This window comes from Clinocottus analis, unplaced genomic scaffold (assembly GCF_023055335.1).
Source record: "Clinocottus analis isolate CAN_PGR_092001 unplaced genomic scaffold, fCliAna1.0.p SCAF_11, whole genome shotgun sequence".
NCBI classification, from domain to species: domain Eukaryota; kingdom Metazoa; phylum Chordata; class Actinopteri; order Perciformes; family Cottidae; genus Clinocottus; species Clinocottus analis.
Window position 1 is genome coordinate 20,635,591 of NW_027175832.1, and position 15,251 is coordinate 20,650,841.

Genomic DNA, 15,251 nt, shown 5'->3' on the forward strand with positions numbered 1-15,251 from the left:
CTATTACGCAATTTACCTGAGAAATGAATCAACGTTGACTTCTTGTTTCACGTGAGATGTTATTGTATTTTACGACGTTTAGATACGAACTCATAACTCATAACACATCTACACCCTGAGACAACGCAACATGCTGTGAAGTCAGAATCGTCTCCGTGGCGTCTTCAATGCAACGTAAGTGTTGCCTCTTCTGTCCCGTCTGTCAACATTGGAGGGAACACACCTCTTCATCTGGATAATGTCTGGGCGTCTCCAGCCTCAGAAGTCTGCAGGAAGACTTCTGAGCTTTCATTTTGTATTTATTGTCCTTATCTTGACACACTGGTCTTAAAAACCTTCATCTGAACTTCCCTCTGTGTCTTTCTCCCAAATGAAGACGCACTTCTTCTTCAGTTCAGGAGATCAGTCTTTTACTTTGAAGGAGAAAGACCGACTGTACACAATTCTTACACAATCTGACCAAAGGATTTCCATGACCTTAAACTAAATTCACATATTAATTATTTCAAACTCAGCGTAAATGAACGTCATGAACACATGAATAAAACACATTTACAGGACTTTTACACAACTTTGGGGCCAATTTCTTTTTCAAGGATTGAACCATTTTAAAACTCCAGGACTGTTCCAGGTTTTCCCCTCGGACACGGCTCTTATTTTGAAGGAAGACGGAGCAGCTGTACAGACCCCAGGCTTCCTGTGTTGGGGGGTCTTGGCTCTCTCTCTGCGGGTCAAACCCCCCCAGAGGGTTGGATCCATCTTTAAAGGCCTCGCTGAGCAGCTCATTGAAGCCAAGGGAAGTCATCTAGAAGAGTCCTGGCAGCGCCGACCCACAACAGGCCACGCACAACTCAACAGCACCCTGCCTGTTGTGCTGAGCGCTGGCTCTACGCATGCTGTTGCCACCCAAACACCCCCCCCCCCCACCTACACAAACCCCCATAAAGGAAGTCTTCAGCGGGGCGACTGAGCGTGGAGGATCAACCGCTCTGGACCTCACTCCTTTTGTAGCCACAGAGCTCCTGAGCAGGAAGAGAAACTGAGACGGAAAGAAAGGAACTTAATCTGGCGTGAAGTCTTCTGAAGAACTGAGAACTTCTTTTTCACCGGAGGGAAAAAAAAAGAAAGAGAGAAAAGTGACACGATGTCGTCAAACTACCTCGCTTGTTTAAAGTTTGAGATTAAATTACCTCGTTAAGACGCACGGGAATCTGAAGTCAGGCTGCTGTGCAGACGTCCACTGTGACGGCTCGGCCTGAAGCGCCTTATTATGGTCTGTTTGACTCGGACAGACCATAATGTACTAAATGAACATCAGGCTGTATAGAAGAAGACTTGAAACTAGAGATTGAGACATAAACTCATGTTTACAATGTTTACTGAGGGAATACATCAAGAGAGAAGTAGAGTCACTTATATAGACTTCTATACAACCAGAGGAGTCGCCCCCTGGTGGTCAGGAGAGAGACTGCAGCTTTAACACATGAAGCATAGACTTCTATACAACCAGAGGAGTCGCCCCCTGGTGATCAGGAGAGAGAATGCAGCTTTAACACATGAAGCATAGACTTCTATACAACCAGAGGAGTCGCCCCCTGGTGGTCAGGAGAGAGAATGCAGCTTTGACACATGAAGCATAGACTTCTATACAACCAGAGGAGTCGCCCCCTGGTGGTCAGGAGAGAGAATGCAGCTTTAACACATGAAGCACAGACTTCTATACAACCAGAGGAGTCACCCCTGGTGGTCAGGAGAGAGAATTCAGCTTTAACACATGAAGCATAGACTTCTATACAACCAGAGGAGTCACCCCCTGGTGGTCAGGAGAGAGAATGCAGCTTTAACACATGAAGCATAGACTTCTATACAACCGGAGGAGTCGCCCCCTGGTGGTCAGGAGAAAGAATGCAGCTTTAACACATGAAGCATAGACTTCTATACAACCAGAGGAGTCGCCCCCTGGTGGTCAGGAGAGAGAATGCATGAGAGAAACGTGACAGAGCTCCTCAGGTTCACTCACATTAATACATTTGTGTATTTCTTTTCCATCCTTGGGGAGGAAACTCTAGCAGACTTTCAGACTGGAACCTAAAATAAAAGAAGCCTGAGTGTTTGTTCAGCCCCACAAACCTCAAGAATTCAATGTGACCTCATGAACGAAGGCAAACTATTTGAGGCACTAAGTCTGGTCCTCTGGTCCTCGTCCTGAATAACCGCTGGCCTCGTGTTACACCTGAAACCAACAAGGTTCCTTCCCATCATGCTCTCCTCCTTTTGCCCCGGTGATGCATTCCTGCCTTTGGTCACAGTCCATTTATTAATCTGACTCACAGAGCAGAGAACTCCAGATGGAACCGGCCCGGATCCCCCAGGACACAACCTCTCAGGTGTGTTTGTAGCAGGGCTTTGCCGCGGGGCGTTCATGACCCCCAGATGCCTGAGTAATTAACGAGGCTGGAGAGTCCAGAGGTTGACCCCACGCCCTCCCGGGGTCAGGAGGTCAGGACAGACCGCTGGGTCGGGGGATAACTCCCTCTGTGCTTCGCCGTTTAATCAAATCGGGGCTTTTTTTTCGGACACGACGGCAGCCAGTCAAAACAATATCAACCCCTGGAATTTTAATTATTTTTGTCAATGAAAAGTCCCCCAGTGTTTTGTTCTATGATAAACTTTGAAATTGGATATTTCCCAGAAGTGCTGCAGGTCTTTGGAGAAGCAGTCGTTTATGCAAAAATCTACAATGTTTAGACTAGACTTCTATACAACCAGAGGAGTCGCCCCCTGGTGGTCAGGAGAGAGAATGCAGCTTTAACACATGAAGCATAGACTTCTATACAACCAGAGGAGTCGCCCCCTGGTGGTCAGGAGAAGGAATGCAGCTTTAACACATGAAGCATAGACTTCTATACAACCAGAGGAGTCGCCCCCTGGTGGTCAGGAGAGAGAATGCAGCTTCAACACATGAAGCATAGACTTCTATACAACCAGAGGAGTCGCCCCCTGGTGGTCAGGAGAGAGAATGCAGCTTTAACACATGAAGCATAGACTTCTATACAACCAGAGGAGTCGCCCCCTGGTGGTCAGGAGAGAGAATGCAGCTTTAACAGACTCAACAGAACCAAACTGGAGAAAGCTTTACTTTCTCCAGTAAAGCTTTCCAGTAAAAAAGACAAAAGGCAAACTGTTGACACAAAGTTGTGTAGGCAGCAGCGTGTTGTGCGGCATCAGGAGGCCCAGGAAACCCACGCGGGGCATCGGGTCATAAAAACATGCCGACCGTGTCTGAATCTCCTGTTTATTGCTTTATTACCAGCAGGAGGAGCCTGGTGGCGTTGGCTCTGTGCAGTCAGCGCTGGAGCTGTTCCAGGATGGGTTTTCTTCGTTGGCGGTTCAAGAACCAGTTCCCACTGAAATATGAAGCAAAACCACGAGGAGGGGGCGGGGGGGGGGGTGTGTGTGTGTGTGTGTGTGTGTGTGTGTGTGTGTGTGTGTGTGTGTGTGTGTGTGTGTGTGTGTGTGTGTGTGGGGTAGGTCATTAAAATCATGCGGCTGGACGCAGGCAGGTATCTGCAATGGTGAAAACGCAAAAGTGGCGTTCAGGAGCATTAATGAGCAGATGCCTTGTGTTAGAGCTGCCTTCCTCCTCCTCCTCCTCCTCCTCCTCCTCCTCCTCCTCCTCCTCCTCCTCCTCCTCCTCCTCCTCCTCTTCCTCCTCATCCATTACACCAGCTCCCGTTTCATTCGCCATACCCCTCGCCTGGATCCGATTACCCACAATCCCCAGCTCCGACGAGAAAGCTTCCTGCCTCGCCTCCAAAGTGCCAGTCTGCAAATTTATAGCTCCTCTTCCTCACAAGAACTGCTCCTCTGTACGGGAGGAAGGGCGTCACGGCTTTACGAGGGTCCGCCGAGGCGGCTTTGGTGTGTTTTGGGGGACCAATGGGGGTAATTTGTGTGTGTGTGTGTGTGTGTGTGTGAGCATTGTGAACCAGACCACGTCGTGTGGCAGCTGGACTCTGACTCAGTGTTGAACTGATCCTCCAACCAGAAGCTAACTTCAGGCGTCAGACACCACGAGCACAGAGGAAAAGGACTTTAAAGCACCAGCGTCGGATTACTAATCATGAATAAAATAAGCATTAAGACACCGACAGGAAAGACGGCTACTATTCATCAAGAAATATTAATATTAATACAATAATGCCTTAAAGTCCACTTAGTCAGGCTAGTTTTTAACAGACGACACGTTTTGCAATTCAGCCGTTATTGTTCCTGCACTTGGAGCTCGTTTAGTTCTTTCTCTTCACTTTCCATCATCAAGAGGTTCCTCCTCCTCCTCCTCCTCCTTCTCCTCCTCTTCCTCCTCCTCTTCCTCATCCTCCTCCAGTATTCTTGCACCCGGTTCGTCTTGCAGCCAAACCACAGAAGAAGAAGTTTGGCTGCATTGGAGCATTAAATCTAAAGCAAGAGATCTGCTTCATTTGCAGTGAAAGTCAGTGAAGAACCTCCATCGATGAGTCCTTCATAATCTGCACACCACAAGGTGTGATGAAGCTCAGGGGGTCGTTGGGACTGAGCCGTACTTTCAGGTGTGCAGACACAGTTTCTACTCTCTTTAAGTCGCAGGCTTTCCTCTGCGCTGCAGCTTCAGGGCAACAATTAGCTCGTTAACGACTCGGAGGCAGTAAAAGTAAAAGCCGAGGGTTTTAAAAGCGACTCTGGCTGGTTGGAGGTCAAGAGGAGAGAATACTTAAACCCTTCAGGGTCACGATCCATTAAAAACTACATTTATATTCCACTTAAAAACACCGCTTAACCAAATTGAGACAACAGATTTATGAATGAGTTCATTTACATTCTGTGTGGGCGTGAAATAAAATAGTTGCTCATCCTTAAACTGCAACAACTTCTCACTGTTCAAAGACTTTTCTATGAACTCTGTTTCTTTACGAACAGGTTTTGTAGCATTTAAAGGGATTTCTACCGGCGTGAAATACAAATAACATTCATAACTATGTTGTCATTCATGTATAAACATCCAGTGCTCCATGTTCCTACAGGAGCCCAGAAGGGACAAACCAAACGCGGGGGGGACAAACAGGAAGCAGATCAGCAGCAGATTGGTGTCTCCGGACAGAGCGGCCGCATTGTGAAGCCGGAGGCGACGACGCGGCATGTTTGTGTTTACGCCGCCGCCGCTTGTTCCTCCCACGACCGACATCCTGCTGAACAAAAGACCTTCTGTGTCCCGCTCGCAGGAGGACTCGAGCCGCCGGGATCCAGTCACGTGTCTGAGCTGCAAGACTTTCACCCAGCAGACCTCGTGCCTCAATAAACGTCAGATCACTGCAACACTCTGAAGCCCCGCCCCCTTGCCCTCCTCACTGTTTTTATCTCTTTCTGCTTCGTTAACGAGTTCGCTGACCGGCGTGAGCTCGACCCAGAACGCCACGCATCACATCCCGACCGACCGGAGACGAGGCAGGAACCGAGCGCAGGCCTCTGGACTAAAAGGCGCTCGCCAGGAAACAAGCTGACGGCCTTTTTCTGGCGATGGCGGCGTCTTCTTGGATGATCTTTGGGATCTGAAGCCGACGGGCAAAAGACAAAATATTCACAGAATGAATTCATGAAGCTTTGACTGTTTGGGTTCTTTCAGCATCTGAACTGCGAGTCACATCCCTTCTGCATTCTCTCTCCTGACCACCAGGGGGCGACTCCCTTGGTTGTATAGAAGTCTATGCTTCATGTGTTAAAGCTGCATTCTCTCTCCTGACCACCAGGGGGCGACTCCTCTGGTTGTATAGAAGTCTATGCTTCATGTGTTAAAGCTGCATTCTCTCTCCTGACCACCAGGGGGCGACTCCTCTGGTTGTATAGAAGTCTATGCTTCATGTGTTAAAGCTGCATTCTCTCTCCTGACCACCAGGGGGCGACTCCTCTGGTTGTATAGAAGTCTATATTGTATTCAGGTTTAAGGTGTTTTTTCTGACACACGATGTGTTCAAGTACTGAAATCCGATAATAACTAAGTTTTTTTTACAGCTTCTGGAAGGACAACCAGAGTTTTTGGCCGATTGTTTAAAGAAATCGTGGTTTTTAAAAAGAGTTCAGAGGGTTAGAAAGAATTCAGCATCAAAATGTCTTTAAAACCTTTTATTGGATTTCCTTAAAACACGTCTCTCTGCTCTGGGAGCGTTTCAGTCCCAGAAGGACGGATCAAAGTCCACCGAGCACGTCCTCAGACACCTCCATGACCTCAAGCACCAGCGGTTCCCACAGAGTCCAACACCGGGACGTCCAACCGGCATCCGCCGGCCGCTGAATGGAGCGTCCCAAACACAAATATTATCGCTTCTGACGGGTAAAAATAAACGTGCTTTTGAAGTCGAGACGGAGAGAACGTCTTCGTCTGAGTGATGGAACAATGGAGCGGCGGAGGATGTGAAAGCCAGCCAGCTGAAGGAAGGATGTGAGGAGGGAAAGCAGCGGAGGAAGTAGATACTAGATAGTGTGTGTGTGTGTGTGTGTGTGTGTGTGTGTGTGTGTGTGTGTGTGTGTGTGTGTGTGTGTGTGTGTGTGTGTGTGTGTGTGTGTGTGTGTGTGTGTGTGTGTGTGTGTGTGTGTGTGCGGGCGGGCGGGCGGGTGTGTGTGTGTGTGTGTGTGTGTGTGTGTGTGTTTGTGTGTGTGTGTGTGTCGTGTGGCGTTCAGATCCTCAGAGCTGCAGCCAAAGCGCCCGGGAGGCTTGAAAGTTGATCAAAGTGTTCGGCACACTGAGGGCAGAGCGATTAAACCAGTTTAAGAGCGAGGCAGTTTAACCTAACGGCCAATCAGAGCGCTCGATTCAACCGCCGAGGTGCGGGCTTCCTGACGGGGCACAAACTGGGAAACTATTGTTGGACGACGTGGAGACAAAGACGTTTGAATGCATCTCATGAGCTCTCTGCGTGCGCAGCCTCGTTTTGGGATATTTTCCGCCCCCTAGTGGCCAAAGCAACCGAACCGGATGGAGCCGGACCCACCTGATCAGGACACACTGGTTCTGCAGCCTCTTCCACAGCGAGCGGTAGCACTCGTTGGCGACGGCGAAGATGTGCGGCGGCTTCTCGCCCAGGTGGTGCCGGCTGTACAGCTCCACCGCCGGCCGGTCGTACAGGCCGGCGAGCAGCTGGTACGGGTTGACCGCCGCCAGGATGGAGCCGATGTACGTCTGCGGGTCAGAGAGACGAGTCCACGTTAAGGAAAAGAACCCAGAGAGGACGGACGCGTCGGATCAGGTGTTTAACTCTTCTGAGGCCAACATGTTCTGCCAGAAAACTAAGGAACTAACTCTCTGGCCAGCGCCGCCACGCGCCGGTTCACATTTCAGCTGAAGTTGTGCAAGTTCAGGGTTCAGACACATTCTGACCAATTTATCTCCTGACTTTCATGACTTTAAACCACATTTTCATGATTTTAAACCAAATTTCCATGACTTAAAACCCAATTTTCATAACTTTTGACTACATTTCTATGATTTTTAACCAAATATCATGACTTTAAACCAGATTTCATGACTTTAAACAAAATTTTCATGATTTCAAACCCAATTTTCATAACTTTTGACCCGATTTCCATGACTTTAAACCACATTTTTATGACTTTTAACCACATGTTCATGAGCAAACATTGTGTGAAATGTGTGTGTAAACAGTAAAAGTGATAAAATGTAGTATTTAAACTAACAATGAGGATTCAAAGCATACAGTAAACCTTAAATGACTCAAATGAATGAGAGACAATAGTTTATTAAAATAATAAACATTTATATAGATGCCTGTATGTATGCTGCTGATATGTTGAGCCTCTTTCTTCTAAAAGCAGATTCATTATTTAACACATGAATACAACTCCTTTACAGGGTTAAAGGGCTGCGTGCTCATAACCAACACGTTGACCTCTCCAGCTTCTTCACTCAAACTGCACTTTTCTTTTCCCTCAAAGCGCCGTCACGTTTCAAGAGTTCAAAGCTCAGAGCAGACGTGAACTGAACGAGAAGCTGTGCAGCCAGAAGACGAGTAACGGCGAAGAGGCAGGAACATGAAGTGGAGAAGGTTTTGCACGTCAGCGTCTGAGGGAAAAGCAGCGGCGGCGTGCAGGAGGTCACAGCGGCGTGCAGGAGGTCACTGCAGCGTGCAGGAGGTCACAGCGGCGTGCATGAGGTCACAGCGGCGCGCAGGAGGTCACAGCGGCGCGCAGGACGTCACAGCGGCGCGCAGGACGTCACAGCGGCGTGCAGGACGTCACAGCGGCGTGCAGGAGGTCACAGCGGCCTGCAGGAGGTCACAGCGGCGTGCAGGACGTCACAGCGGCGTGCAGGAGGTGACAGCGGCGCGCAGGAGGTGACAGCGGCGCGCAGGAGGTCACAGCGGCGTGCAGGAGGTCACAGCGGCGTGCAGGAGGTCACAGCGGCGTGCAGGAGGTCACAGCGGCGTGCAGGAGGTCACAGCGGCGTGCAGGAGGTCACAGCGGCGTGCAGGAGGTCACAGCGGCGTGCATGAGGTCACAGCGGCGCGCAGGAGGTCACAGCGGCGCGCAGGAGGTCACAGCGGCGCGCAGGAGGTCACAGCGGCGTGCAGGAGGTCACAGCGGCGTGCAGGAGGTCACAGCGGCGTGCAGGAGGTGACAGCGGCGTGCAGGAGGTCACAGCGGCGTGCAGGAGGTCACAGCGGCGTGCAGGAGGTCACAGCGGCGAGCAGGAGGTCACAGCGGCGTGCAGGAGGTCACAGCGGCGTGCAGGAGGTCACAGCGGCGTGCAGGAGGTGACAGCGGCGTGCAGGAGGTCACAGCGGCGTGCAGGAGGTCACAGCGGCGAGCAGGAGGTCACAGCGGCGTGCAGGAGGTCACAGCGGCGTGCAGGAGGTCACAGCGGCGTGCAGGAGGTCACAGCGGCGTGCAGGAGGTCACTGCAGCGCGCAGGAGGTCACAGCGGCGTGCAGGAGGTCACAGCGGCGTGCAGGAGGTCACAGCGGCGTGCAGGAGGTCACAGCGGCGTGCAGGAGCCTGCAGTTACAAGCTCAACACAACGCTGAGCAGATACAACCTGCAGCAGCTCTTTGTCACTTAACTCCACGCGTTAAAGTCCGTGTTCTTGTTTATTTGACGGACAGGTTAGCTTTGGGGGCGGGTCTAACATGCGTTAAAGGTCGTGGGCTCCATCCCTCCTGTTCTCATGCATTAGTTTTCAGCGTGACGCGCTGCAGCGTCTGGCTTTAGGCCCACAGAGCTGTCGTTGGTTCGTTCCTTCACAGCAGTCTCCTGCGCGCTTCAAGCCTCAGTGAAAGTGCAGTTCAGGGGTTTGTTTTACGAGCCCAGCTTCAAAGAGTTTCAGGTCTCACTAAAACAAGCAAGGAATTAAAACACAGGTCCACTTTTCCCTCGTTGTGGAGATTAATCACAGGAAAAGGTTTCCAGACATGAGGGGGGGGGGGGGGGGGGGGGGGCTCTGAACTCATTATAATGTGATTATAAGTTACTCTTTGTCATCATATAAGTTAAGTTACTCGTTGTTTGCCTTAAGTAAAGTAGATTTAATGACTTTTTTTATTTCAGTTAAATCCATAATCAAATTATAATAACTGTAACGCATTATGAAAATGTATTATAATCATTATAATGTGATGATATTACACCCTCAGTAAAACATTAACATGAACAAGTGATGTGGGTTTTTTCTACTTTCCTAAAAGCCATAATCACATTATGTTAAAGTGCATTATAAGAAAGGTGGTTATGTACAACAACAATGTGAACTAAAGAGCCTCAGACCGCCGTCATCACCTGACCTCATAAGCTCCGCCCACTAATCCCCCAAACGGCCCACTGACTGACTGACCCACATCCAGCCGCCAGCAAGCACATTTGAATGGCAGTTGAAGTGACGCCATTTATTTACATGACAAACACGGCCCGCCTTAGGGAGGTGTGTGTGTGTGTGTGTGTGTGTGTGTGTGTGTGTGTGTGTGTGTGTGTGTGTGTGTGTGTAGAGGTCGTTACAGTGAAGTACAGCAGATCATAAATCACCAGGGGAGTTATCTCTCAGACGGAGCAGAGTCAACACCAGCGCAGGGGGAGGAGCCAAGGGGAGGGGCCAAGGGAGGGGGAGGAGCCAGCTCAGGTGCATTAAAGCAGAAATGACTGATCGTTTCTCTCTGCAGCAGAATGCAGGTCAGCGTTGCCGTGATGAAGCCTTGCTTCCCCTCAACCTCTCAACCATTTGGATTACATTAGATTAGACATTAGATTAGATTAGATTAGACATTACATTTCCAAGTTGCTCCGTCGGTCACATTTTCCACGGCGGCGCTCCGGCTGGGAGCTAATTGGCTGCGAGTGTCATCAGAGTGACCCCCCCCCCTGCCCTCCTCCCCTCCCATTGGCTGATGGGACCGGCCTCGTCCTCGGGTGGCGTCGGCTCCTCTGGAGTCATTCCACGGAGCTGACGCCGGGAACCCGATCCCCCTCTCACATTGTTTGTTTGAGGTACTTAAACGGAGGTTTCTATGACACACAGAGTCCAACCAGCGAGGTGCAAACCAAACGCTGCAGGTCCCAATGGGTTCTTCCTGAAAGGCCAAGGTTCCACCCAGAACCATTTGCTTCTGGAGAACCCTTTATTTAAAAAGAGTGTGTGAGTGTTTAAATCACTTCCAGCCAACAGAGCCCCAAAAATCAGATTGTGAACCAGGATTGTTGTGAGGAGCCGCATGAGGAACCCTGCGTGGGTTCTAGTGGAACCCTTGGTATATGAAAGGGCTCTTGGTAGAACCTTCTGGGTGGGTTCTTGACAAAACCCTGAGAAGGTGAAAAGTTTCTCAAAGGAACCCCGAGGCTTTGGGTGGAACCTTTCTCAAGAGCGTGATCAAAGGTGGCACCAAAACTGGATCTGCGATGGGAACCAGTGAAAGAACCCCACATGGTTCTAGTTCGCACCTCATATATAAGAGTGCAGGGAGGAACGTGCATGTCTTCATGTTTTCCTTTGAGCCTGTGTGGTTCTCCGACACGCTTGGGAACGTTAGTTGCAATCTGCAGCCTCACCACTAGATGTCACTGGATGCTCCACACGGGAACTTTAACCCTTTTGTCACCGATAAACAATAAGTTTCATCGTTTTCCTGCCAAATGTTGTACAAAAACAACAACTTTTGTCAAAAAGCTTTGACAAACCGACAAACCTTCAGAGGTGAGCAGCTATATGAGAAGCTAAAGCTAACGCTGAGTTCACAGCGTCAGTCAACGGCAGAGCGGAGGGAGGCGGACCCGTCCAGAAACACAAGATCTCTCAGAGACGGAGCCAGATGAATGTGCCGAGAGGGAAATGAGGACCAGATGGAGGGAAAAGAATAAGAAAAGAAAACCTGGAGGATCAGAGCCAAAGCGCTCCGCTACCTGCATGACTGACGGCAGGAAATGTAAGAGAGTGGAGGAGGAGGAGGAGGAGGAGGAGGGGGAGGGGCAGTTACAGCATCACCAAGACAAATTCCTGCATTTGTTATACTTGGCGATTAAAGCGATCCTGATCCACAGTTCACTTCTAATATCGCTGTTGACGGACGGAAAGCCGACATGTGCAGAAGTGAGCGTGTTCAGGAGAAGAGAGCGAGCGTCTCCACGGGACGCCCAGTTGTTGTTCTAGAAGACAAGCGGAGGCAGTTTGGAAGTTTGGACAGGTTTCCTGAGGACGTGCGACATTCCTGACATATAAATACATCGTGGAACGTTAGGAACGTTCTCTTTGGGGGGGGGAGGGGTATTTACTAAATTATGTTTTCACAGAGTTACCATACGGATGAGAGGAAACAAGCTGCGTTACATCTTTCATGAGATGCCTCCGATCTCTCCTGACCACCAGGGGGCGACTCCTCTGGTTGTATAGAAGTCTATGCTTCATGTGTTGAAGCTGCATTCTCTCTCCTGACCACCAGGGGGCGACTCCTCTGGTTGTATAGAAGTCTATGCTTCATGTGTTAAAGCTGCATTCTCTCTCCTGACCACCAGGGGGCGACTCCTCTGGTTGTATAGAAGTCTATGCTTCATGTGTTAGGGCTGCATTCTCTCTCCTGACCACCAGGGGGCGACTCCTCTGGTTGTATAGAAGTCTATATAAATGACTTTTCTTGATGTATTCGCTCAGTAAACATTGTAAATATGAGTTTTTGTCTCAATCTCTAGTTTCAAGTCTTCTAAAACCAAGATGGCGACGGTCAAAATGGCTGAATCGAGGCTTCTTCACAGCAGTTCTGTGTTCTTGGTCTCCTCCTCCTCCTGAGGAACATTTCCATCCTTCCACTGTGTCCGTCAGCTGTTTGCTCAGCAGGCGGTTCAGGGTTCCTTTCAACGGGAAACTTTACGACCGCTGGACTGAAAGCGCTGACTTCACCCAGAGCAGCCAGAGCAGCCAGAGCAGCCAGAGCAGCCGGCCTGCACAGCAACCTGCAGCCCACAACCAGGCTGCCAAACGCACAGATCCTGCAACCAGAGTGCAAAGATCTGAGCTACATGGCCACCAGAGTCCAGACAAACCTGTGAGCGAGGTCGTTAAACCACCAACAGACGGTGAACAACCACAATTACCAAACTGAAAAAAAGCTAAAAATTGTGTTGCACACATAAAAGTCTTTGTTTCGTTCCAGTTCTGCTGTAACTTCCGCTCTGATTTCATTCCTCACAATCAAAAATACAATCATAATTATCTAAATTACACCAAAAGGGGACTGCGTCTGATTACGCTCTGAGCGGCCTCGCAGGAAGTGAGGTGTTTTGTTTACACGGCCGACAGGAAATGACATCAGGAGCCGCTCGGCTGGACGCTGCTGCTCCATCTGAGACTCATCAGGACTCACAGAGTTGGCTCAACGCTCCAAATGTAAATGCATCTTCCACGCTCTGCTTTCAATGAAGGAGCGGAGTGTGTGTGTGTGTGTGTGTGTGTGTGTGTGTGTGTGTGTGTGTGTGTGTGTGTGTGTTTACGTACAGATGGACCAGATACGTGGGGGGAAAGGAAAGTGACATGTAATCTAACTGAATGACTTATGAAGTTAAATAAACATTTCACAGAGAAAAGGACTTTAAATCTTTAAATGCGAGCAGAAACCTCTGAATTCACTGTGATGCCGTTTGTAAATCACAGTTGAGTCAACGTGTTCTCCTGCAGGAAGGAGGAGGCCATGAGCCGGTAACTCACACACAAACATATTTAAATCTGCAGAAGGGAATTAATATTACAATATTATATTTACTCTGTGTGTACAATACGAGAAGCAGAAGAAGCTTCTAGACTCATAAAGACCTGCTGCTGCGAAGAGAGAGGAGCAGTGTTGACACTGGAGTGACTGCTGTGTGTGTGTGTGTGTGTGTGTGTGTGTGTGTGTGTGTGTGTGTGTGTGTGTGTGTGTGTGTGGAGATGAGGGGGATTTGAAAGTACATTATTAATGGAGGGGGAGCAGACAAAATAAAGAGTGTGTGAGAGAAAAATGAGAGAATGTGTGTGTCAGTGTGTTTGTAAGAGAGAGGGACAGTATCGGGGTGCAAGTCAGAGATTCCTGTGTGTGTGTGTGTGTGTGTGTGTGTGTGTGTGTGTGTGTATAGTCTGTAGCTGATGGTAACCAGCTGTGCTGTTGACTGGCAGCTTCACTGCGCTGCAGCGCTAACGCTAACGCTAAAGAAAAGTACACAAATGTCATTTTGAATTCTTTAAAACTGTAATTCTCTCTCATTGCCCCTTCATGCTTTTCATCTTCATGCTCCTTAATATTTTAAAGTAAAACATATTAAAGACACTGTCCTGTCTGCAGGACCCTTCCAGGCGTCACATTTAAAAACACACCAACGTCTGAAGGTTTTTAGTGAAAAGAGAAGATTTGAATCTGTTGAAGACGCGAACATGAAAGCTGCCGAGCGCCTGATGTTTGAACTCATTGACTCCTCAGAAGTCAGCAGGGTTCCTTGAGGAATGCTGGGGCCCCTGACAGGTTGTGACACCGGGCCCCTCCGCTCCCATGCATTTGATTTCACGCACCGGCCGACACCTTTTCCCCCCGCGGGGTCGAACCCGCGAGCCGGCGCAGGAGCCCAGCGGTCCACCTGCCAGAGGTCTGCTGACAGAAACATGAAGGCGTCGTGTTTCCTCACGGCGAGGCTTCATGACCTGCTGAGGAAGATGCTCCTGCTGATGAAGATGCTCCTGCTGATGAAGATGCTCCTGCTGATGAAGATGCTCCTGGACGCCACGCGGCGCTGATGAAGAGGAGCTGCTGCTGTCATGAGGCTGCAGCTCTGGAAGCCGTCAGACGTGACGAGGACCAGACGCCCGGCGTGGCCTTCAGGGTCCCACGGACACGTCGCCTCCAGTTTGGAGTGAATCCAGTTATTTAAACGTTAGCACGGCTCAAATGAGCGGAAACAGCTGACGTACTACTACAAGAGGAAGAGGATTCAAATCCAGTATTTTTTGCTTGCTGCTAAATGAATTAAGTTGTGATCAAAGTCTTATTAAATCCAAAAATATCATAAATGATTTGTCTTTGTGCTTCAGCTGAATAACTGCTGTGTTTCTATTGGCTGTGAAGCAGAGTCAGCTGTAAACGTCTTCTTCCCTCATCACGAGACGCTGAAACATGACCTAACGCTAACGTCTTCACGATGGTTAGCTTCCTTTTGAAGTTCCTTTTATGGTTCGTAACGCTCAAACTTAAGCTAGTTTATTTACTAGTAACACTGAAACATGAGTTACGTTTTCACTGAAAACTAACAAGTTGCTTCTTTTAGTCATAACACTGAAACATGAGTTACTTTTTAAAGTGATAACACTGAAACATGAGTTACTTTTTAAAGTGATAACACTGAAACGTAACGAGTTACTTTTTAAGCAGTAACATTGTAACTATAGTGTTGACGTCTCGGTCATAAACAGTAACAATGTAACAGGAAGTGTTCTCTGTGGTAACACTATGACACGAGTTACTCTAGTTACTCTTTAGTTACTCTGTAACTCCTTATCCTCAGTAGTAACACTGTAACACAACACTGTAACACAACACTGTAACACAACACTGTAACACAACACTGTAACAACACTGTAACACAACACTGTAACACAACACTGTAACACAACCTACTTCCTGACAGCAGTGCTGTTGTCGTGTATCGCTTCTTTTAAACGTCGCTCTGTCCTGATAAGGAGCTCATCAGCTGAGCTGAGAGCGTCTGAA

At 49.0% G+C, this 15,251-nt stretch overlaps 1 protein-coding gene across 1 annotated transcript in view; it reads right to left on the reverse strand.

The window, feature by feature from the left end:
• The window catches only part of myo10 (myosin X), a 43,123-nt gene that overhangs the window by 22,814 nt on the left and 5,058 nt on the right, over positions 1-15,251 (reverse strand). Inside the window, exon 5 of the mRNA XM_068601204.1 lies at positions 7,023-7,210. Coding sequence (XP_068457305.1) covers positions 7,023-7,210 — 188 coding nt within the window. The remainder of the gene's footprint in view (positions 1-7,022; positions 7,211-15,251) is intronic.